The sequence below is a fragment of the Danio aesculapii genome, chromosome 3, assembly GCF_903798145.1.
Source record: "Danio aesculapii chromosome 3, fDanAes4.1, whole genome shotgun sequence".
Lineage (NCBI taxonomy): Eukaryota > Metazoa > Chordata > Actinopteri > Cypriniformes > Danionidae > Danio > Danio aesculapii.
In genome coordinates this window covers 39,742,648-39,766,457 of record NC_079437.1, presented here as the reverse complement: position 1 = coordinate 39,766,457, position 23,810 = coordinate 39,742,648, and the positions used below count along the sequence as shown (strand labels likewise).

Genomic DNA, 23,810 nt, shown 5'->3' with positions numbered 1-23,810 from the left:
AACTCATAGGTCAGTGAATAAAGGTTTCAGCTACTAATTAATATCCCTTCAGATTGCAGGATCGCTGTCGCACATGGGTATTAATTATCCAGGGCTCGCGGAAGGCCTCTGCCAGCTCGGTAAATGTGCGAGTATCAATACAGCATGTCATTAATTTATGCAAACCTGCATGAGGAATACTAAGAGACGCAGAGCGTGGTAAGGCTCGCTATTGACAGAAGTCAGATCATTAAACAGAACAGGGCTGTAATTTCACCGGTGATAGCCTGCAACATGTTGGAGCCGGTTTGTTATTTGGTCATCAGATAAATGTAATGGGGGTCAGGAGTTCACTCGACCTCGGGTGGGCCAGTATTAGCGTACCTGCCACTGCACCAGCACAGATGTCGTCGTGGAGGGCTTCACGGATTGAATCATGGGTGCTTCATCAGGAACTGCAGACGAACAGAAAACATGAGAGAAACAACTTTTTAGACTTTATTTGTTTGTCATTGTGTGACTTCATGTGACTGTTTCTTCTGTGGAACATAAAAGCAAGATTTCTGAAGAACATCTTGGATGTTCTTTTCAACTTAATGGAAAATAATGATAAATAAGGATTTGGAAAGACAAAAATCACAACAAACATTATATAAGATGTTCATATCCCTTGTAGGATTCAGTATTCTGAAATCGTACAGGAGATTTCTATGAGACAAAATGTATTTACAGATATTTGAGATCTGGGTTATGTGGACCAGTTGTTTCAGATGAACTGGCATCAGTTATAAAACCAAAACACATACTCAAACTTTCTTAACTCATTATCTAAACATTGAAGATTCAATCCAAGATTGCTGATCAGTCTTTAATTGATTGCTTAAATCTTAAGTCTTGCTCTTTTCTTATTCATCAGAAAATAATTTGGAATGTTTTTATTTGCTACTGATCAAATTTTGCAAAACGTATCATCAAAGAGAAGAGATTAAGTTATTTTCATTAAAGATTACAAGGGCTCACGATGAAGGTGATGTGCATTACAGCTGAAGATCTTTGGCTTAATTTCTATCATTTTAGACGTGGTCGGGCCGGGCTCGAGCTTGCGCTCACGCTCTGTCCTGCGCAGTAAATGAACGGTCATGTGATGCAGTTCGATTAGCACGAGAAAGTGATCAAATCGTTTGTTACAACATCAAAACCAATCCCTGCAGAGGTGAAACAAACAATGAGGGCGAAGTCAAAAAGAGCGAATTTTGCAGAGTGGAAAAATGTACAGCAAGCTGCAGGGAATATGACGAGGTCACTCGCTACATTGAAACCGCTGTCATGTAAATGAAATGGATGTTCTTGGCTGGTGGAAGATGAACAAACAATCCCACCCAAAACTTGTAAAATTAGCCAGATCAGAGTATATACGCTAATGTTGGCATTATTGTGAAGATTATTGTGTGATTGTACGCCGGATTGTGAAGAGAAGTAGTGAAACAAATACCGCAGAGCTTTTATCTTAGTTTCGTTATTGCCAAATACCCGTCATAATTTTGAATTTATTTTAATTTATTTTGTTAGGAAAGACTTATTTTTATTGGCGTGTTGACCAATTTAAAGGCTAAGCGTAGTATGTACCAAGACCTATTTAGAGTGCGGAGATGTTACATTGTTACACAGAGTACTTATTTTATTTCTTTGTTCCAACTTCTAAGTGACCTATATGTTTGTTATGAATAAGTTATGTTAAATAAGGGTTAATTAATGCATTATAAAATGATACTGCATAATTATGAATTGAAAGGTTACACCGTTTAATATTCCTTGATTAGTTTGATTGACTTTGGTCAACTTTGGTTGTTTTTAAATGTGCTTTATAAATACATATTGTAGTGTATAGCAAGCTATCTTTGACAGTGTAACTATTGATTTAAATACTGAGAAATATTAATTACATGTACTTATGGTTAGGGTTAGAATACATTTAGTAAACTGTGTTCTTGACTCCACTCTATGCATATTAAAATAATGTTTTAACGATAACCTAAGCTTAAAAGGTCAACCAGATGGTTACAATGCCAGTTAAAGGGTTAAAACACGTATAAACGACTCATTCTTGAAAAAAAAGGCAAATGAGCTGTGTGCATGTGCACATTTGAATAATTTTGCTGTAAACGGGTTCAAAAGCTGTCAATCAAAATGTACTTGTTGGGACCGGGCTGTATTCTGTCTGGCTTAACTTTTGCGGCCTGATTACAGCTTCATAACTCGAGTTCCTATTCACTGCTTCCTGCAACAACAATAATAAAAAAAGAATCTTCTTTTGTGTTCCACCGAAAAACGAAAGTTCAAAATAACACAGAGAGTAAGTAAATAATGACAGAATTAAATGAGTTCCCAGACTCCAGCTTCCCAGTAAATGGTGCAGATAAGACTGTAGCTCCTCTATGACTTTTATTTGAATCAATAGCGCATCAAGCAAAGCCAGTGGATACAACACGCTCATTATTACTCACCATCTTGTAAAGTGGTAATTGCATCCGTCTCTTGGCTGTACTTGCTGTCTCCGACGTCATTAGTCGCCATCATTCTCAGCTTGTATGAAGTGAAGGGTTTCAGCCTGAGGGATTGCACAGCTCGTCAGCTCTCTCATATTGGACAAAGACCTTTCCCATCACAAATGATGTGGCTCAGCAGTGCATGTATGAGCTAGTATCTATAAATGTCAGGGACACAATCCATTGAAGCCCAAGGGCACGCGCTGGCAATTACAGAGTTTTATCTTAAAGCACTTGAGGCAGAGAGGTGAGGACGGAAAGAAGATACAAAACACTTCTTATCAGAGAGCTCATATAAAGACATGAGCTCAGCATATGCGATTTCATAAAACCAGAAATATGACATGAACAACTTGGGATGCAGGTAAAATGGGACAGTAAATACTGCACATTATATTGAATTTTCAATTTATTAATTAGGATTTATATGAATGATTTGAATCATTATAATATAATAGATAGTAAATAATCTCAAAGGTAACCCTCAGTGTTAATTTTTATGATTGCCAGCAGTGTTGCCATTGTAGATCACTGGAGAACACTCACTGTCATTCACCTGAACTACATATCCCATCATGTCCTGCAGTCACACACCAGTTTCAGTTCACATTCTGATTACACACAGCTGTTGACTATCAAGACTGATTACACACACACACACACACACAATATATGAATCATCCAGTCACTTTAGCACATTGCTAAGTCTTGTTATACTGCAAGTGTACTTTACAAAGTATTTTCCTGGTCTTGCTTTACCATGTTTTTGACCCTTTGTTTAATGTATTTGATTGTTTGCTGCCTGCCTCGACCCATTTACCTACTTCATGTTGTCTGAGATGTCTTTGTAATGACAACTTGACATAACCAAGACAACATAACTTGTCATAAATCTGTCATAGACATGAATTTCATGAGGCCGTTATAATTATGCCATGAGTATTTTTCTTTTCAGTTTTCAATGGAACAAATTAAATGTTTCATTAAAATGTCTCAGTGAAACTGTCAGTACTCTGTCAACTAATTTTGTAACAGCTTCATTAATATTTAATGACATTTTAATGACAAAATCATTTATTACAACTGTAGTTGAGGTCAAGAAAAGTATACATGATGCTGTTACAAAATTCATGACACAAGTATAATGGTTTCATGACAATCATGTTTATGACAGATTTATGACAAGTTCTTCTGTTTTGTTAATGTTCAGTTGTCATAATAAAAAAATAATATGCTGTATTTGTTTATGATATGTTGTCATAAAGATATTTCAAACAATGTCAAACTTTCATTTAAAATGACAACTGAGCTAACAACAGGTAATGACAGTTGTCATAAGCAACCTTAAAATCTCTTTTATATTTATAAGATGTGCCATGTCATGATCATAAAGGTTTCATGATGAACACTTATGAACACCCCCTTGAAGTACAGTATTACCCAATAAGCAAATGCAAATTCTGTCATAACTGCATGGCCTACGCTTTCTTACTTAGTTTGGAAAAACACAAACATATAACTACCAGTAAAGGGAATGCGTGTAAAAATCTAATCTGTTCATTTCCCATTTACCCAAAACACACTCCACAAGCCAATTGGGCTCATTAACGAACTAAACATGTCGTTTAGGTCTCATAACTGATTTCTGACGATTTAGATGAGTTGCATGGTGCTTTCCAAGTGAGGGGGCTTCCGCTATCCACATTGGTTGGTTAAAGGGAATATTTCTCCCATGATGCCCCACTCCTAAAAGCCTCCAGCTGGTAAAGACACAAATCAGTCCTGAATAATCCATTTAGCAACAATCTGGCTGTTTAAAAAAGCACTCAAACGCTGATGGCTGAGAGAGTTTTCAACTGAGAGAGGGGACTCATCATAATCAAAACGAGATGGCCCTCTGAATGCATATAAAATACTATTCGACTGCCCATATAATCATAGCTGCGGATCCAACATAACTCATATGCAAAAAGCGCAAGCGCCCGTAGCCCAAGGTACTGATTGTTTCTCACTCTCTCAAATTGGATTGAGTATCATAAATTGCCGCAGTGGAAAAAAGGCTCCTACGCATTTAATAACACTCCCTCCATACTGTCCTTACTGCACAGCCCTCATGAGCCCAGCAGGAACCACACCTGGACCTAAAGCAGCGCAGAGTGAAATAAAAGCTCAGTCTAAAAGGTTTCGCTCTTTGGGGGTTGAGAAATGGCAAAAGAGTAGAAATATTAGATATTAGATTTTTGCAGATATCCGATAAGCAGATTTTTAAACTCAATTTGGTTGATAGCCAATGCTGATACCAATATATATATTTTTATTTGCATGCATTTTTGGAAAGTGTAAATTTAGTGTCAAGTTTGGGATTTTAATCAGCAGCAGCCACTACTGCATTGTTGGTTCAACCATTTTTATACCACCAAAAGAAAAAATCAAATGGCAGCATCATGGTCAGTAGAAAAGGTCCAGACGTTCCTGTCACTGGTAGCTGAGGAGCAGATTGGACAACCCAGAATGCTAATGTTTTTTAGCAAGACAACTGTAGATGCAGCACAACTATAGTAATACTTGCACCCTATCCCAAGCAGAAGTAAACTGCAGTAGAAATACACACCAAGCCAAGCAAGACTGAACCAAATCAAGTTGAATCATGCTGCACAGTAGAAGAGCAGCTTTGGTATTTTTGTCTTTTAATTACATTATTATTAGTAAAACAGAAGTTCCTTGACGTATCAAATTTCTTATGGGGTATGCACAAGATCTGAGAGTGGTCTGCCTGCAGACTCGGTGCAGATGCAATCTGAGCTGCATTCAATGCTTTCTAATGCGCTCACCTAACCCCACCCCTAACCCTACCCCTCACAGTGACGTCACTAGCTCCATTGAGTGCACTGTGTCTGACATTGCATCTCTGAGTGATGCATTCTCAGGTGCATCCAGATACTATTGCAAGATCCTGGGGATGGCTGCATAGGAATGATATTGTATAGATCAGAGATGTCCAAACTGAAGCCCGCAGGCCAAAGTTGGCCCATTGTAACCTTTGATTTGGCCCGCCATTCCATCTGAGAAGAGAGGGAGAATAATGGGGGTGGTTTTGAGATTGTCAATTCAAATTGAATGAAACTCTTTGTTTGTTTGTTGTTTCATTGTTAAAAGCTGAATTTAAATGTTTTAATTAAATGGTGTAAATTCATCAGATTCTGTTTAAATGTACAAACTGTCACCCTACAATGCAGAGACTTTGGTGAGCAAATCAAGACAAAGGCAGATTCTGCTTGACTAGTGCGTTCAGCATTGAACTTCACGGTGTTATACATGTGATTGTTTATGTTTTATTGTAATAAGTTGTCATTTAAATACATATACTGCATTAGTTAATATGATTCAAAGTAATGTTTTCTATTTATTTTGAAATATTAGAAAAAAAATTTGGAAATTACCCATGGCAACTTTAATGTAATATAGTTTGGTATATTTACCTTTGGCCATCGGCTCTCAATAATATTTAGTTGTGGCTGTTCATACGAAAAAGTCTGCGCACCCCATGTATAGATAAATGGTTAACAGAGTAGTTACTGAATTAAACAATGTATGACTTTTGACTGTCACAGAATCCATTAGTCTCCTTTCTGAAAAATCAAATAAAATCAGACCCATGATTTCCAAACATAAATTATTTAAGTATTTTACATTCATTTGACAAGTCTGAGGTTTACAGTGCCTCAAAATTCAGTTGTCTTACTGTGGAGGCATTAAGATCCAGAGAGGCATCTGGGTATGCTGCGTGAGCTATGCAAGTGACTTAACAAATATTATACACTGAGCCACTTCTGCAATTTGAAGGTGGCAATTGAAAAACAGTGAATCTAAATCTGAGATTGTCTAAATGATCAGAGAAGTTATTACTTACCAATTATCAACACGTCAGCTTTTTTAAAGATTTACTTTTGGCGTTTTGCCTTTAGTATGTTAGGATAGTATGTAAACAAGAAGCAAAGTTGAGTGAGGAGGGATGGTATTGTTAAAGTTTGTCTGGCCTTGAAGCACAATGATGCTATATGTAATACTGACCATTATCTGACACATCATCTTATCTGCAATTCATATCGACATCATTTTCCATATTGAGCCATTGCCAATATTTACATTTCATCTGCTGATTTATCGGCTAATTTAAATACTGTGCATTCCTACAAAAGCAGCTCACCTGTCCACCTCCCAGGAGCTGTAATTGTGGCTTATGGCGGAGGAATGGGTGATCCAGTCTCCACTGGGCAGCTCTTGGGTCTGTAGTGTAAAGTAGCGGACAGGGGACGAGCCGTCGCCTCCTGGGACCCAGTTGAGCAGCAGTTTGCGGGACTGTACATGGTCCTGTGGCACTCTGAGCTGGCGCGGAGGCTGTGGGCGCTCTGGTGGAGAAGAGATAGAGAGAGATGTCTGAGTTCAGAGGTCAGGCTTCTCTTGCTGACTGTTCACAATCATAGGACAGGACTCTTCTACTCATGTGTGCATCTTGCCCTGGCCTCTCCACCCTTCACACACAACTGCATAACCTCATCGATTTTAATGGGAGGAATCGATACAGAGAGCCATAATTGTTTATTTAGAGGTGCACGGTATCGACCGCCATTAAAGATGCAGATCATGCACAACGAAAGCCATGATTGCGACGGCCTTGTCCGCGCAGCTTTTAAAAAGACCAATCGAGCCATTTCAGGAGGTCAAAGGATGATATGCAATCGCTTTCCATCTTTAACCCAAACCATCTGTCTGTCTTCAAATTGATTTGTTTGTGAGCAGTGTAGCTGTTGATGCACATCGTAACTCTTTAGCAGTTTAATAATGGCAAGAAACAATATGAATCATGTAGGAGTGGTGAGGGTTTAAACTTAGATTTGTGCTTAAAATTATTAGAAAGGTTCATTGGTAAACATGATTGTAGAGTGTTTTGGATAATTGCTGTCCTTCTGAAACACCACTCATCTGTTACTTTCACCAGTCAGAACAATCCACTGTACCCAAAATGTAATATGATATTGTTGACACAAATAAAGTAAAGGTTCAAGACTTCAAATAAAGTTTGAAACTTTAACAGATTTGTAATTGTTGAGCATCAGTTAAGACAACATTAGCACCTGTCAGTTTTATTGTGGGGAAAACTGAATAATTTTGAGCTTTTGTCAGCTGATTTCATCTTCCAGGTTTAAAATCATTTTTGGGGTGGGATCAAAATCGGTGACGTAGCGCCAATCTGCTAGTGGAGTGATGACGCGTCGTTGATTTCTCATTATTATTCAAGCAGAGTTTTCTTATCCTATTAGAAGAGCCTACTTTGTAATTATTCATGAGAGCACATGCTTTCTGAAGCTGTGAGACCCAATGACTGGGTGAGACCGCGTCCATGATCCACAGGGTTTGTTGCATGTTTTCCCCTGTGATTCTGTCAGAGTTGAAAAAAGCAAAGCTGTTGGTTTGCAGCAAGCATTTTTGTCGAGAGAACTGTATGAGAATTGGAGAATGGCGGACTTTGTCTTTTATCAGTTGAGCTTGTTACCATTCAGACACGTCGCCTATATCCGTGCTGCTGTGTTCGCCTATGTTTAAAATCCTCCAGATTACCGGCAGGGCTAATGGTTGAAATTGAAAGGGCAAGAGACCTGCTGCACTGCTATCTACTTTGTTTGCAATCAGACCGGGGGAATGAGGAGAGAAGTCCTCCTCATTTATAATGTTTATCTAAAAACTTTTAACTTTATAATGATACAAATTGTGGTTATGTGTATATGAAATGATGAATAACATATGTAGCGGGACATTAAATTACTGTTTATTTCTTTGCATTTTAACTTTGTAAACTATAAAATCATGTCTCCTCATCTATCTCCACATCGTTTGTATCTGATTTCGTGAGCCAAGTTGTTGTTCACTCCCCTCTTTTTCCCTGCTCTGCCGTCCACTGCTCGCAGCGCTCCACACCCATCTCGGAGACCTTTTTGAAAAAGATTCTGAGGTAGACTTGAACCAAAAAAGAGGGGTTTCATGGCCCTTTTAACAATAAATGACAGTAAATTGTTGTTAGTGTATTTTTACTGTTAAATCTTTCAGTTTAGTATGTTAGAAACAGTATCGATTATTATTAATTCTATTAATAATGTGTATTAATTATTATTATCATTATAAGTATTTTCTGGACCAGGTCATGTGTTGAAGATGTTTTAAAAGAGGAAAACATAGGATCATTTAATATAATATTACACTTTGCATTATGGATGTCTTGATTCCAATATTTGTCTTTTCTTAGTACATAATATATATATATTTATTTGTTGCAAAAGTAATATATAATATATGACTGGTCTCAGCAGAGGCAATGCTGACCAGTTATATCAGTCATACACTTTACATATTTCAGTTACATAAATGACATTCATTTGGAATCAATACTTTCATCAGTATTCTATATCAGTACTAACTTAAATTAGCACATTTGAAATGCTGTATTTTCCCCACTTTTTTAGAAAATATATATTTTTTCCAACTTATCAAGCATATGTTTTACACAGCGGATACCCTTCCAGTTGCAACCCAGTACTGGGAAACACCCATACTACGGCCAATTTAGTTTATTCAATTCACCTGTACCGCATGTCTTTGGACTGTGGGGGAAACTGGAGCACCCGGAGGAAACCCACGCGAACAAGGGGAGAACATTCAAGCTCCACACAGTAATGCCAACTGACCCAGCTGGGACTCGAACCAGCGACCTTCTTGCTGTGAGGCAACAGTGCTAACCACTGAGCCACCGTGTCAGGATATATCAAATTCTTAAAATTTATTTAAAAATGTCTGTTATCATTAAAAATAGAGTAGGTATCAATAAAAACTGTTTTCACTGCAGAAGACACCAAAAGAGCTGAAGTGAAATTCAGTTGTTTTTAGATACTTTAATGAAGTTCAGAAATAGCATAAATACATTTATATGGCAAAATTGAACTGCATGAATAACAAGTTTGTTATGACACTTTAATATTGTAAAGTAAACTCAAGTTTTCCTGGCACAAAATGAAGTGGAGGCTACAGTTCTTGAAACAAACACATTTGGCATTAATCTAGTAATCTTATCAAGTAAACTATTCCTATTTAAAAAGGCTAACATTAAATGTAATTAAAGACACGATCAGTACTTGAGCATCACTTGGGGTCTGTCGGTAACCATGGCTGCTTGCCTGATTTTTGTCAGAAGGAGGAGGAGGTAAAAAATATGATGCCTCATAATTTTCTATTCAGAAAAAACTCTGTAAACTGCCCTTTTGTGGCAGCAAATCTTAATGAGCGAGCCACTGTGACATTGATTAAGCATTAATTTAACTGATTGGCTCAGATGCTGGATTTATTCAAGACTGAAGCAAGTGCCTGTCTTTACCAATGGATCATTGAATCACAGACTCATTTACTTAAAAAAAGGAATCATTATTGAAGAATCATTTAGTAACAAAACACCACTATATTGCTAAAGGGTGCACTTTGTTGCAAGTTTTTGCTTACAAAAACACTGTTAAGTCTCTGGCGCCTAGACTGCTGCTCTGCACAAAAAGTTTGGCCAGAGGAGAAATGGTCATGCCCAACTGAACCTGTTTTTTCTCTAGGTTTTTTTCCTACACTTTTGTCAATTGGTGAAGTTTGTTCCTTGCCACGGGCTTGCTCAAATTTTGGACTTGTGGATGGATTTGCTCTTCAGTGTTTGGACTTTCAGCACTAAAATTTAAACCACACTGAACTAAACTGAACTCAGAAAACTGGACTGAGACAGTTTCAATTTACTAGAACTTCTATGTTAAGCTGCTTTGACACAATCTACAATGTAAAAGCGCTATAGAAATAAAGATGAATTCAACTGAATTAATATTGCATCTATATATTGTATTTAAATATATTGTGACTTATTAAGTTCTCATTTATTGAATTCTTGCAAATGATCAATCTCAAATCTGCAACCGTGCTTATACTTGTGAAAACAGCACTGTTTTGGTTGTGATATGTTGCTTTATAGGCTATATAAGCTTTTCAATGTGTGTGTGTGTGTGTGCAGTTATACTCATTTGTATTGACTTCTTTGCTAGATTCTCTTTCATAGAGTTGTTTAATGATTTACTGTGGTTAAAGTAAAACTCTTTTCAGCATCTTTCAAAAACGCAACTTTTCCCAGACAAGTGGATAAACATTAATATCAAGCGTGGAGTTATGTATGTGTTTGCTTCACCTCTGATCTCAGTAGTTATGACCACAGCCTGTGCAGGCGTTCCCCAGCCCTGCTCCGTCTTGGCGGAGATGCGGAAGATGTAGGCCGACTCTGGGGTCAAGCTGGAGGCGGTGAACTGGCGGGTATCAGGGCCCACCTCTATTGTGATAAACTGGTTGGGATCTCCAGAATCCAGACGGTAAGCCACCTGGTATCCTGCAAAACAGTGATTAGATCATCTGAGGTGAGTGCTGATCCCCTCTCCCTTCTCATGTCTAGCGCGAGACAGCTTCACCCACATCAAAAGTCTGAATAACAATTCCACAAACTTTAAGAGACAGGCATGGTTTTAAGAATTCAAAGTACAGGTGAGAAAAAAAATATCCTCAAAACGGCATTTGTAGTAGAGAAACAATCTTTGGAAAAACAACAGCAGGTTTATGAGATGAACAGCTTTCAAAAAGGCTTCAGTGCTCTGGAAAATTTGGTCTATCAGCATCTACTTTAAATTCAGTTCTGGTTAACGTCTGCAGTCATTGCTTTCCTTTACTGCAAAGAGGCTTTATCTGAATATGTTTTTTCATCGATGAAGTCTACTGCCTTCACTATCAAATTCAATTCAAATGTCAAAACTCAATACAGAGAAGAAAAAAAAGAAGCACAAATGAAATGGTGAAGCACAACAAACCTGAATCAGATAAAACGGGTTCGTTTTTTTTACACGGTACCATTGGTATGCCTCAAGACTAAACAATTTTGTTCTTTTAACTCAGTTATACTGGATGTCCATTTATCATTATTGCTAATTACTCCTCTGATACATCTACTGAAAAACAACCAAATATTTTGGTGAAAAACAGATTCACCAGTTGATTCCACTCACATTGAATGAGTTTGAATAGTATAAACTAAAGCTGTACAAAAGAGGACAAATCTGATATTTATAAATATATTTTATTTTTCTATATTGCAATATGAATACAATTTGGCAGCATGGTGGCGCAGTGGGCAGCACAATCACCTCACAGCAAGAAAGTCGCTGGTTTGAGCCCCGCCTGGGTCAGTTGGCATTTCTGTGTGGAGTTTACATGTTCTCCCCGTGTTGCCGTGGGTTTCCTCCGGGTGCTCCGGTTTTCCCCACAAGTCGAAAAACATGTGGTAGTGTATGAGTGTTATGGATGTTTCCCAGTAATGAGTTGCAGCTGGGAGGGCATCCGCCGAGTAAAACATGTGCTGGATAAGTTGGCGGTTCATTCCGATGTGGTGACCCCAGATTAATAAAGGGACTGTGCCAAAAAGAAAATTAATGACTGAAAACAATTTGACAAGATAGTTTGAATATCTCTATTTGACAGTTTTCTGCAAGCCAGGCTCATTCTGAAAACGTACCCCTGTACACATTTTTGGAGAGCGCCAAATATGTCCCAGGAGCTACATTTTTTTTGCAGATTTTGTTTTTAGCGAATCCACCAAAGGCCGCTGTGTACGCTTTTTGAGATCTCAAATTTCTCTCACGAGTGCCATTCGCACCTGCTGTTCTTGCGGAAATCCACCAGAGGCCACTGTTGACTGACTGATTGACTAACCGATCGACTGACCCTCATCCTTCCCTAAACCTAACCAAAAGTATTTTGAAAATCACAGATTGACCCATTTGCTTTAAAAATTAAATGCAGCCATATGTACTTCTGGCTACATTATTCACAATCTCCAGAAATGTTTATAAGGCTATGTTTTTCAGAATGAGCCTATGTTGGTTTTCTAGTAGCCTAACATTATTCATGTACAGAAATAATCATAATGCAATAAATGCTTTTCTTACTTTGCGTTGTCTCGTTTGTAATCCAAATATCAAAACAGTTTTGGATCAAGTAAAAATATTATTTTGTTTTCAACTTGAGAATAAGTCAAAATTATACAGTTTTTCCTTAAAATTGGCAAAACTATCTGCCAGTGGGTTAAGTAAAATAATGTTGTTATCACTTTGAAATTAAGATATTTGGACTAAAATCAACACATAAATTGTAAGTAAGATTTATTTTGCATAAATCATTTATATTTCAAATAAATACAGTAATTAAATACAATTCTGTAGCTCCCGGTTAACTATAAATTAGACTCAAGATTGCATATCTTGCATATCTTTTGACAGTTGCACACATGCGCAGCTCCAATACAAACTATTTTCCCCCCAAGAATTTTCTTTCTTTCCTTATTTTTAAATTATTTAGAAATGAATACACCCCCAACATTTTTAGTGGAGTTTTTTCAAGTTCCCCTGAAACCAACAAACATATTTCATTCATTCATTCATTCATTCATTCATTCATTCATTCATTCATTCATTCATTCATTCATTCATTCATTTTCATTCAGCTTAGTCCCTTTATTTGTCAGTGGTCACCACAGCAGAATGAACCATTAACTTATCCAGCATATGTTTTACAAAGCGGATGCCCTTCCAGCTGCAACCAAGTACTGGGAAACACCCATACACACTCATTCACACATATACGTCCAATTTAGTTTATTCAATCCACCTACAGTGCATGTCTTTGGACTGTGGGGGAAACCGGAGCACCTGGAGGAAACTCACAAGAACCAACATGCAAACTCCACATTGAAATGCCAGCTGGCCCAGCCTGGACTCGAACCAGCAACCTTCTTGATGTGTAATAAGTGTCATGCGGATGTGCTGGATAAGTTGGTAGTTCATTCCACTGTGGCGACCACAGTTTAATAAAGGGATTAAGCTGAAAAGAAAAAGAAATAAATGAATGAATATTTGAATATATTTATTCAAATGTTAAAAAAAATATTCAAATGTAAAATAAAATTAATAAATAAATCAATAAATAAATCAAACTAAAACATACAAAGCATTATAAATTAATTTGAAACTACATTATTAATATAATATTGTAGTAAACTACACAATATTTTTGGCAGACGATTTCCAATAGACACCGAAAGAAAATCATATTTCCAACTCAGACGCTGAACAAGCACGGTTTGACCCAGAAGGTCTGCAGCGCACAAGGCACAACAAGCCGGGTCTGCCGAGCGTCCAACTGAATCATGTCCGAGGGAATGACATGTGTTGCAAACCTCGAGCAAAACAAATGATAACATTATCGCAAAGCATGTAGGAAATGGAATGTGTGGGCAGAGCTTGGCCGTGGGAGAGACGGAACATTATTCAAGCGTCTATTTATCTTTCGGGATGCTTGCGCTGCACGTCGGCCCCCTCGGCTGCTGTGCAAAACGAAATTAGGCCATCCCACATTGTGAGTCTGCAGCACTCGGGGGCTGCCATTTCATCCTAATGTCCACTTCAGCCATGAGGGCCACTGGAAAAATCACAAGCATTCATCCACGAACACACATGCACATTAAAGCACTACCTTTCTGCTTACTTCCATGTCAGAATCTATATTTCCAGACATACTGAGAGAACCGTTCCCTCAACATTCATGTGGCTCTGACCTGTGCTTTGTTTATTAGGGCTTTGCTTTAGGGAGAGGGTTTCCACTGCGAGGGCATCGGCCCATGTGATTGGCTGGGTCACCACCCCACAAACTCCTGCAGCTCTATTTTCCTCATTCATTGCCCACTGATTACCTGTCCTGCAGCGGCCAGCAGAAGCACTCACAAGGGCAGAGAGGGCAGGAAAGCCCAGCGCTACTAAATCTCAATGAGCGCACTTTCATCAACACCAGCTTTCCATGCATTTGCCTTTCTACAGATGCAGCGAATTAGTGGCATGCTGGGAAATCTCCTTCCTCTTCTTTCAAAGAGCTCTCTCTCTCTGACTTCAATCTGCATAACCAGCATCTCTTGATCTGACATGGAAACAGTGTGCAAAATAATGCAAAATTTCGTCTGGCAGCACCGCTGTGTTGATGTAATTAACAGCCAGGTTCTGCTGGCATTTCTACCGTTACATCTATTTAGCTTCAGAACACAAGGTTTGATTTAGCATGGCACTTTCAGCACTGCTTCCACTGTCAAAGCCTCCAGAACTGTGTGCTTGAGCGAGGCGGCTGGAGTCAGATTAAACGCATCTACAAGATCTGCTGCGAAATCCAAAGCAAACTCCCATTCCCAGCTACGGACTTCAACGGTTTGCTGAAGCTTCTGGGAACGCGCAGCACATTTTTCAGCAGCTCTGAAAACAGGATTACATTCAGGCTTTGCTGTAAACAAAAGTCTCTGATGGAAAACCCAGACTAAGCTGCTATCTGTTTTATTCTGAACATGGTAGCTAGTTTCTAAATGGTCTACACTTAAAATTAGCTGGTACAAGATCGTAGAAGAGTTTTGGTCAATGCGAGTGCATTTTAGTAGGGCTGGGCAATATTTCAAAAAATATATGTCACAATTTTTATGTTTTTTATCATTCAATGTCGATAATTATTGAACATTTTTTAACAAAACATTTAGGAATATTAGGATTTTTTTTAACCATTTTATTTTAATTTACCAACATTACTAAGGCAAATAGTTTTATTAGTCAAAAAACAAAAATAATTAAACAAAATATCTGATCACTTTATAATAAAATAAACATAACTGTTAAAGAGACTCTTAAACTTGATAAATAAAATGTTACAGAGTGTGTGAAATGGTAAAGGTAGATCAACATCTGTGAATAATAATGATACAGTAAACCTCAAACAAATTGTGATGATCAAATCTGAGCTTTCATGTTAAAGAACTAACCATCATTATTCAAATTGCAACATTACAGATTGTGAAGTTGACTACAAAAATCTAAAAAATCTTTCAGATGGGGTGCTAGTGGCTGGGATGCACAAGAAAAGAAACCAAAAAAGCCACTCTGGCGAAATCTTTTCATCCTTTATTTACAATCTCTGCTCACTGCCGCTATACGGCACTCATTTTCGCATGAGTTGTTGTTCTGACCTGAAGTGACAAGCGCAAGCCCGTAGTTTCCTTTACCATTTTCTATGGCGCCTCTTGTAACTAGGCAACTATTAACTGTTTTCTCAGAGGATGACAAACCATTGCTGCAGCTCCGATGCAAGTTTACTGAGAAAAGTAAAAAGCGCAGCAGTGTTTGGGTGCGCTGTGTTTGTCTGAGGTAATTAATCTGTCGTTATTACTGAAATGTGTATGTTCCATACAAAGTGTAGCTGATTGACTAGTTCTACATACATGAATTGCGGTGCACTTGCGGCATTCTGAAAAGAATTATTTTGAATTACCTAAAAATGCTAAACAAACTTACACCTTAAGCTTATTGGCATTGCTTCCAATGCATGCACTCAGCAGCCACATTTTAATAAAACTATAGCCTTCATATCGAAACTTCATAACAAACTTTTTGTTTAGTGTTAATGACAATGGTATTCGGTCAATATCGATACCGATTTTATCGCCCAGCCCAACATTTTAGTGCACATTTTGCTTACTTCACCTACTTGAGATATTGACAGTCATCCTTATTAAAAAAATCTATTTCAGTACTCAACATTATATCACAAGTTATAAAACTGCAAATATTGATGTGTGTTACAGTAGCTGGACGCGGGAACTGAGTTGAGGATCTAATAGCAGTTTATTAAGACAATAGTCTTGCAAGCAAAGCTTGAAACAAGAACAAACAGGTGCATACAGACAAACCATAGTGTGGTAAATAAACAGGCCATAGGCACAGGCGGCAAAAAATTTGTTTGTTTACCTCGACACCAATAATCCAATTTTAATACGATTAAAACAGTACTCTGATTAGGAGTCTACCATGTAAAGAGTGATTTTTTATTAATTTAATTTGATTAAGGTCATAATCGAACTAAACAGAAATCAGATAAAGACGTGGAGTAAGCCGATTTTAGTTGCGCTATTGAAGTGCAGTACAGATATGTAAACACCTTAATCAAATTATTACTGTAGTGTAGGATAGTCCATACACACACTGCTGTTTGACACTATTCTCTGCACCTACCGAGTCAGTGAAGGACCACAGTCACCTGCAAAATGCGGAGGTATTTTTAAAATGAAACACCTGAAATTACATGAAACTCTGGAGGAAATGTGGATAGCATAGTGATGCAGTGACATTAATCGAATTATTTGCTATAACAAAATGAGATCATGAAAGGAACATTCAAAAAGCAACTCATGTAAACACCTTAATCATATTATTGTATTCAGATTAAGACAAATAATTCAATTACTGATGTCCATGTAAACAGTCAACGTAAACAAAGAAACAAAGCAAAGGGTCAAATATGGCAAGGCAAGGGAAAAAGTGTCGTAATGCTCATTAAACTGTTTAACAAGGCGATGTGTCTGTTTGGGCTCAGTTTATAGTCCTAAAAATCAGTCCATAATGATCTTTCGGCTATGTGTGTGTAATCAGTGGGAATCAAGAACCGGTGTGTACGATGTGCATGCTGGGAGTTGTAGTTCGTTAACTTGGTGCCTGTGTAGTTCTCCAGGGATCAGCCACTAGATCGCTGGTGATCATACTAGTATGACCAACACAATCTCATGGCAATTTGTAACTTTTTGATTTAGTGGCTAATTCGTATGAATTCGTACGATCTAATTCGTACGATTTAGTACGATTTGCTCATCCCCCAATGACGGTTGGGTTTAGGGGTGGGGTTAGGTGCCACGCCTCCTTTTAAAATCGTACAATTTCGTATGACTGAACTCGTACGAATTCGTACGAATTAGCCACTAAATTGACAAAACGTAAAATACTTAAGTTTTCTCGTGAGATCAGGCTGGTATGACAGGTTGTAGAATGTGTTGTGATAGCATGGCTAAACCCTGCCTCCACAAAACAAGATCAATTGCCTTTTTTCTATTAATTTATTTGTTAATATTTGTTGTTTATAGATAAATATTGTTCTTACATTTACATTTACATTTAGTCATTTAGCAGACGCTTTTATCCAAAGCGACTTACAAATGAGGACAAGGAAGCAATTTACACAACTATAAGAGCAGCAGTGAACAAGTGCTATAGACAAGTTTCAGGTGTGTAAAGTCTAAGAAGCAAAGCATTAGTAAAAATGTTTTTTTTTTTTTTTTTTTTTTGAGAGAGAGAGAGAGAGAGAGTGGTATAGCCAGAGAGGCAGTTGCAGATTAGGAAGGAAAGTGGAGACTAAACTTCTTAGTTGCTTGTAATATTAAATTAGTAATATTAAATAAAAAAAATCAACTCTATAAGGATAATTTACTTAATTTCTTAATATTCTGCCATCTGTTTTAAACTTTATGAGTATCTTTCTTCTGTTAAACACAATAGAAGATATTTTGAAGAAAGCTGAAATCCTGTAACCATTGATTTTTCTATAGTAATTACTTTTCCTAATATAGCAGTCAATGGTTACAGGTTTTCAAAATATCTTTTCGTGTGTTCAACCCCCTTTTGTCTTCAGAGCTGCTTTAATCCTTCGTGGCACAGATTCAATAATTTTGCAGATTTGTCGGCTGCACATCCATGATGCGAATCACCCATTTTACCACATCCCAAAGGTGCTCTATTGATTGATATCTGGTGACTGTGGAGGCCATTTGACTACAGTGAACTCATTAGGTTAAAAAAAACAGTCTGAGATGATTCACGCTTTATGACATGATAGCAAATGGTTATTTGAGTTACTGTTGTCTTTCTATCACCTCGCACTAGTCTAGCCATTCTTCTCTGACCTCTGGCATCAACAAGGCATTTGCACCCATAGAACTGCTGCTCACTGGATATTTCCTCTTTTTCAGACCATTCTCTGTAAAACCTAAAGATGGTTGTGCGTGAAAATCCCAGTAGATCAGCAGTTTATTAAACACTCAGACCAGCCCGTCTGGCACCGACAACCATGCCACTTTCAAAGTCACTTAAATCAGCTTTCTTCCCCATTCTTTGAACTGCAGCAGATTATCTTGACCATGTCTACATGCCTAAATGCATTGTGTTGCTGCCATGTGATTGGCTAATTAGAAATTTGCATTAACGAGCATTTAGACAGGTTTACCTAATAAAGTGGCCGGTGAGTAAATTTTTGGGGTGAGTTATCCCTTTAAGACATTTGTCATAGCATTGAAAATATTTGTATACTTTTAATGAAACAGATTTTGTATGTGCTTCTAAATAAAAGTTTTCATATCTATATTTTTAGCCACAAATGTGAACGCAGCCACAAAAAATTGCACAAATAATGATCTTTTGTCGGCCAGACATGGCGGTCTGTTTTCCAACAAACAGAGCAATGTTTTGATAGCTCCACCGAGACAGCACTTGTGCTTTTGGGGGGAGACAACAGCTAATGACCAGCTAATGACCGGTTTAGAGCAGCTACAAACCAGCCACCATGTTCCAAAAACACAGCTATTGCATCTCAAGCTGCATTTTCCAACAGGGATTTACAAGAGTCCTGGTTAAACAGTCATGCTGTGCCACATTCCCGAGTAAAATGAACCATGCATATGCTTTCAATCTCATTTTTCTGCAGCATACACAGCATAACAAAGTCCCAATTTTCCCCAAATGCCATCAAAATGCTCATTTTTATTCAGAAATTAATGCTTCGTGAATAGGATCCGATCAACAAAAAAGTCAAGCGGTGTGTTTGGATCTCATCTTTGCATCGCTGAGATTGTGTGTATTCTTCTCCGGTGTGATTTGCACAGGCAGCATGATTTTGGCAGGCGGCTATTCTGAGCTTCATTCACTCGAGGTGTTAGTCAGACTAATCTCATTAAAACGCAGGGATTTTCTCCTCTCCGGCGCCTTCTTGCCGTATGTGGAATTAGTCTCAGGTGCACGGTGACATGGCTTCATTCACAGCGCGCGGAGAAGAAACAGACTCTGCTCTGAGCAGATACTGCCAGCCCAATGCATTTTCACGCTCTCATGTAGGCCAGATCAAGTACTGAGGAGAGACTGCTTAAAATGTGAGGTGAAGCACATGAAAGCTGCTTTGCACTTGAATTCAGGCTACAAGGGTCAGGTGAGACCATTCACATGAGACAAATGCTAATAGTATATTGACAGAAAGAAAGTACAGAAAACAGACGAATGAATCAGTCAAACTGACTGATGAATCATTTCGAATATATAAATACATAGCATCATCAGTCTGAATCATGGATTGAATTAGTCAGCTGAATCACTTCATAGACAATAATCTTGGATTATTTGCTCACAGAATTGTAGGTCGTTATGCCTGACTGGAAATAAGTGTTGGATATTTTTGCCACACTTTATTTTAGGGTAGGTTTATTTCTCGCTATCAACAAACAATTAACCATGGATTCTGCCTCATTAACCTCTTTCATCCCAGCTTTTTATTGCTTGTTAAGGTAGTAGCTAGGATTAGCGATGTAGAATATGATCATGCCAACCCAGGCTCATTCTGAAAACGTACCCCTATTAACATTTTTGGAGAGCGCCAAACATGTCCCAAATATGTTGCAGTTTTTGTTTTCGCAAATTCACCAGAAGCCACTGTGTACTCTTTTTGAGATCTCCAAATTCTCGCACAAGTGCCATTCGCCTCTGTTGTTCTCATGTAAATCAACCAGAGTGTGCTGTCGACTGACTGACAGAATGATCGACTGACCCACCCCCCTCCTTCTCTAACCCAACCAATAGTGCTTTCAAAAGCACAGATTTATCCGCCCAACTACTTTTCTAAACCCAACCGCAGTTTTTATAAAAAGCAACTCATAGCTGCCTATTTTTTTACCACGTTTTCAGGTTTTACCACATTCTCACCCTGTTATTTACTTGTTTATTTTATTTTTTGGCTTTTGTTTTTGTCTTACCTGCTTTCTGAAACCATTCTTCGACAGACTTGAACTCCGTTGTTGCGGTCAGCTTTGCTTCATGTCACATGTCTGCTGACGTACATGGCGAGCCACTGGACAAACTGGTAACAGTGGAAAAGCCTTCTATACAGAGGTAAGCGGTCAGCTGGTAAGCGCGAAAATGAATGGCATCAAATTGCCCTAGTGTTCGTTTTAAAGACAAAATGCAGCCATTTGTACAGTACCTCAGGCTACATAATTCGCGATCTTCAGAAATGTATATAGGGATACGTTTTCTAGCATCATGCTGAATATGTACTTTATAGGTACTAATAAACAGCGAATATGTTAATAATGGGTAATAAGCAGCATTTAAATAATGAGATTTGGTCATGGTTTATATTTGGTTATTTGTTTAAATTTAAACTTAAATCTAGATACTGAAGTCTTCTCAGTGTTTATTGTGGCAATGTACAGTATATTTAAAACATTTGGGGCCAGTTTTTGAAAAAGACGTGCTTACAAAGACTTCATAGTTTGACCAATAACATAGAAAAACTGCAATACTGTACTGTACAGTATCATTTTCTGTTTTATAGCACATTCTAATGTACATTTCAATGTATATTTGAACAAACATCCCTGTGATATATTTCAGTCTCCAGTGTCACATGACCCTTCAGAAATCATTCATTCATTCATTTTCCTTTAGCTTAGTCCCTTTTTTAAATCAGGGGTCACCACAGCGGAATGAACCGGCAACTTTTTCAGCATATTCAATTCAATTGAATTCACCATTATTTGTATAGCGCTTTTACAATGTAGATTGATGTTTTACACAGCGAATGCCCTTCCAGTTGCAACCCAGTACTGGGAAACACCCATACACTCTCATTCACACTCATACACAATGGCCAATTTAGTTTATTCAATTCACCTATACCGCATGTCTTTGGACTGTGGGGGAAACTGGAGCACCCGGAGGAAACCCACGCCAACACGAGGAGAACATGGAAACTCCACACAGAAATGCCAACAAGTCCAGCCAGGACTCGAATCAGCGACCTTCTTGCTGTGAGGCGACAGTGCTAACCACTGAGCCACCATGTTGTCCCCCATCAGAAATCATTCTAAAACAATATAATAACAATAATAATGCTTTTTAGCAATCTCAGTCCCCTTGATTGCCAACCAAAGTTCGCTTTCACACATATTTAAATGAACAGCACAAACAGAGTTATAATCAAGCCAACAAGTATGAACTGACCCTCAGAGAAGGAAATTGCTTTTACCCATTATGATGCCGTTGGGGTCCACAGGCGGCTGCCAGACCACCCTCACCTCTGTCAGGCGCACCTCTGGGAACACAAGTCTCATGGGTGGTCCAGGAACTACGGAAGGGAAGAGGAGAGAGCAAAGTTAACACACCTATAAACCTGGTAGAAATCTGAAGCTTTCTCTTGAATTACAACTGAACCACAAGCCCAAATCACAGAGCTTTAATAGAGGTTATTAAGCTTTCAAAGCAGCAGCGGCCCTCTGAGACAAGCCTCTGAGATGGTATTTACGTCAGGATAAGGTCACTGTGAAAAAAAAAACTGGTTTGAAAAGGACAACAAAAAAATGTTACATTAATAAAAAGACAAAAACACAAGAGATGAGGGAAAAAGAGACAGCGATGACAGAACTTAAATTGTGGCAGTTTAATGAACATATTCCGGATACGATATGTATAGTGGATAACAAAGTCCATCTGTAAAAGAGCGAATGCTTGTGGTCCTTTATCTGTGCGCACAAATACTTCTCTCTGATCCACTTCAAAATGAAAACAAATAATGTGAAGTCTGAAAAATAATTAGGGCTGTGATGTTTTAAGTGGTCATTAACACGCTGCTGTGGCATTCTCAATGGTTGCTAGGTTTGCAAGTGTTGTCAGGGTGTTACTATTCAGCTGCTGTTTAGTTCTGAGCGGTGTTTGAATTTTGCTATGCTAGTTACTGGAGTGTTTGTTAAGCATTAGCTCTACATTAATAAATATTAGTAAGCAGTTTATCAATACAGCTACAAATGCTGTATTCTATGCTGCATTGTCTTATTCAGTCCCACTTTATATTAAGCCTTAAAGTCCCTAAGAACCAGAAGCTGCGATCATTATTTTTTCCGTGTTGTGACGCAGTTCTTATAGAAATGGAATATTAAATGAGACAACAGTGGGCGTGGCTTGTTTTTTCTACTGTGAGGTGAATTATCGCTTATTAATCGCTTAAAGTCTACAGGTGTCCAGGGACAGGCCCTACAATGGTTTAAGTCATACTTATCTGACCGTTACCAGTTTGTGAATATTAATGGACAGCCTTCACAAATCAGCCCAGTAAAATATGGGGTGCCTCAAGGATCAGTTTTAGGCCCTTTGCTGTTTACAATATACATGCTACCCCTGGGAGACATTATTAGAAGACATGGGATCAGCTTTCACTGCTATGCAGATGATACTCAATTATATATTTCAACTAAACCTGACGAGACGTCTAATCTGTCCAAGCTAACTGAGTGTATTAAAGATGTTAAAGACTGGATGACCAACAATTATCTTCTCTGAAACTCAGACAAAACAGAATTATTACTTATTGGGCCTAAATCCTGTACACAGCAGATCTCACAACTCGACCTACAATTAGAGGGATACAAAGTTAGCGTTAGCTCTACTATAAAAGATCTGGGTGTCATATTAGACAGCAATTTAACTTTTAAAAATCATATATCCCATGTCACAAAAACTGCTTTCTTTCATCTGAGAAATATCGCTAAGTTACGAAGTGTGCTATCCATCTCAGATGCAGAAAAGCTAGTCCATGCTTTTATGACTTCTAGGCTGGATTACTGTAATGCTCTGTTTGCTGGCTGCCCAGCATCCTCTATTAACAAACTTCAATTAGTACAAAATGCAGCTGCCAGAGTTCTTACCAGGTCTAGAAAATTTGATCACATCACCCCAATTTTATCCTCCTTACACTGGCTGCCTGTTAAGTTTCGTATTGAATTTAAAATATTGCTTCTTACATATAAAGCTTTAAATAATCTAGCTCCTGTTTATCTAACCAATCTTCTGTCTCGCTACAATCCAACTCGCTCTTTAAGGTCTCAAAACACAGGGCTTCTGGTAGTACCTAGAATAGCAAAGTCGAGTAAAGGAGGTCGAGCCTTCTCATTTATAGCTCCTAAACTCTGGAATAGCCTTCCTGATAACGTCCGAGGCTCAGACACAC

The 23,810-nt window shown here is 38.1% G+C and overlaps 1 protein-coding gene across 2 annotated transcripts in view; it reads right to left on the bottom strand.

Annotated features, from left to right (window-relative positions):
* sdk1a (sidekick cell adhesion molecule 1a) overlaps nucleotides 1-23,810 on the bottom strand; it is a 637,737-nt gene that overhangs the window by 43,831 nt on the left and 570,096 nt on the right. For both annotated transcript variants that reach the window (XM_056453953.1, XM_056453952.1), the window contains 5 exons: nucleotides 21,837-21,935; nucleotides 10,786-10,980; nucleotides 6,733-6,934; nucleotides 2,484-2,587; nucleotides 364-434 (listed from right to left, as the gene is read on the bottom strand). In XM_056453953.1, coding sequence (XP_056309928.1) covers nucleotides 364-434; nucleotides 2,484-2,587; nucleotides 6,733-6,934; nucleotides 10,786-10,980; nucleotides 21,837-21,935 — 671 coding nt within the window. The remainder of the gene's footprint in view (nucleotides 1-363; nucleotides 435-2,483; nucleotides 2,588-6,732; nucleotides 6,935-10,785; nucleotides 10,981-21,836; nucleotides 21,936-23,810) is intronic.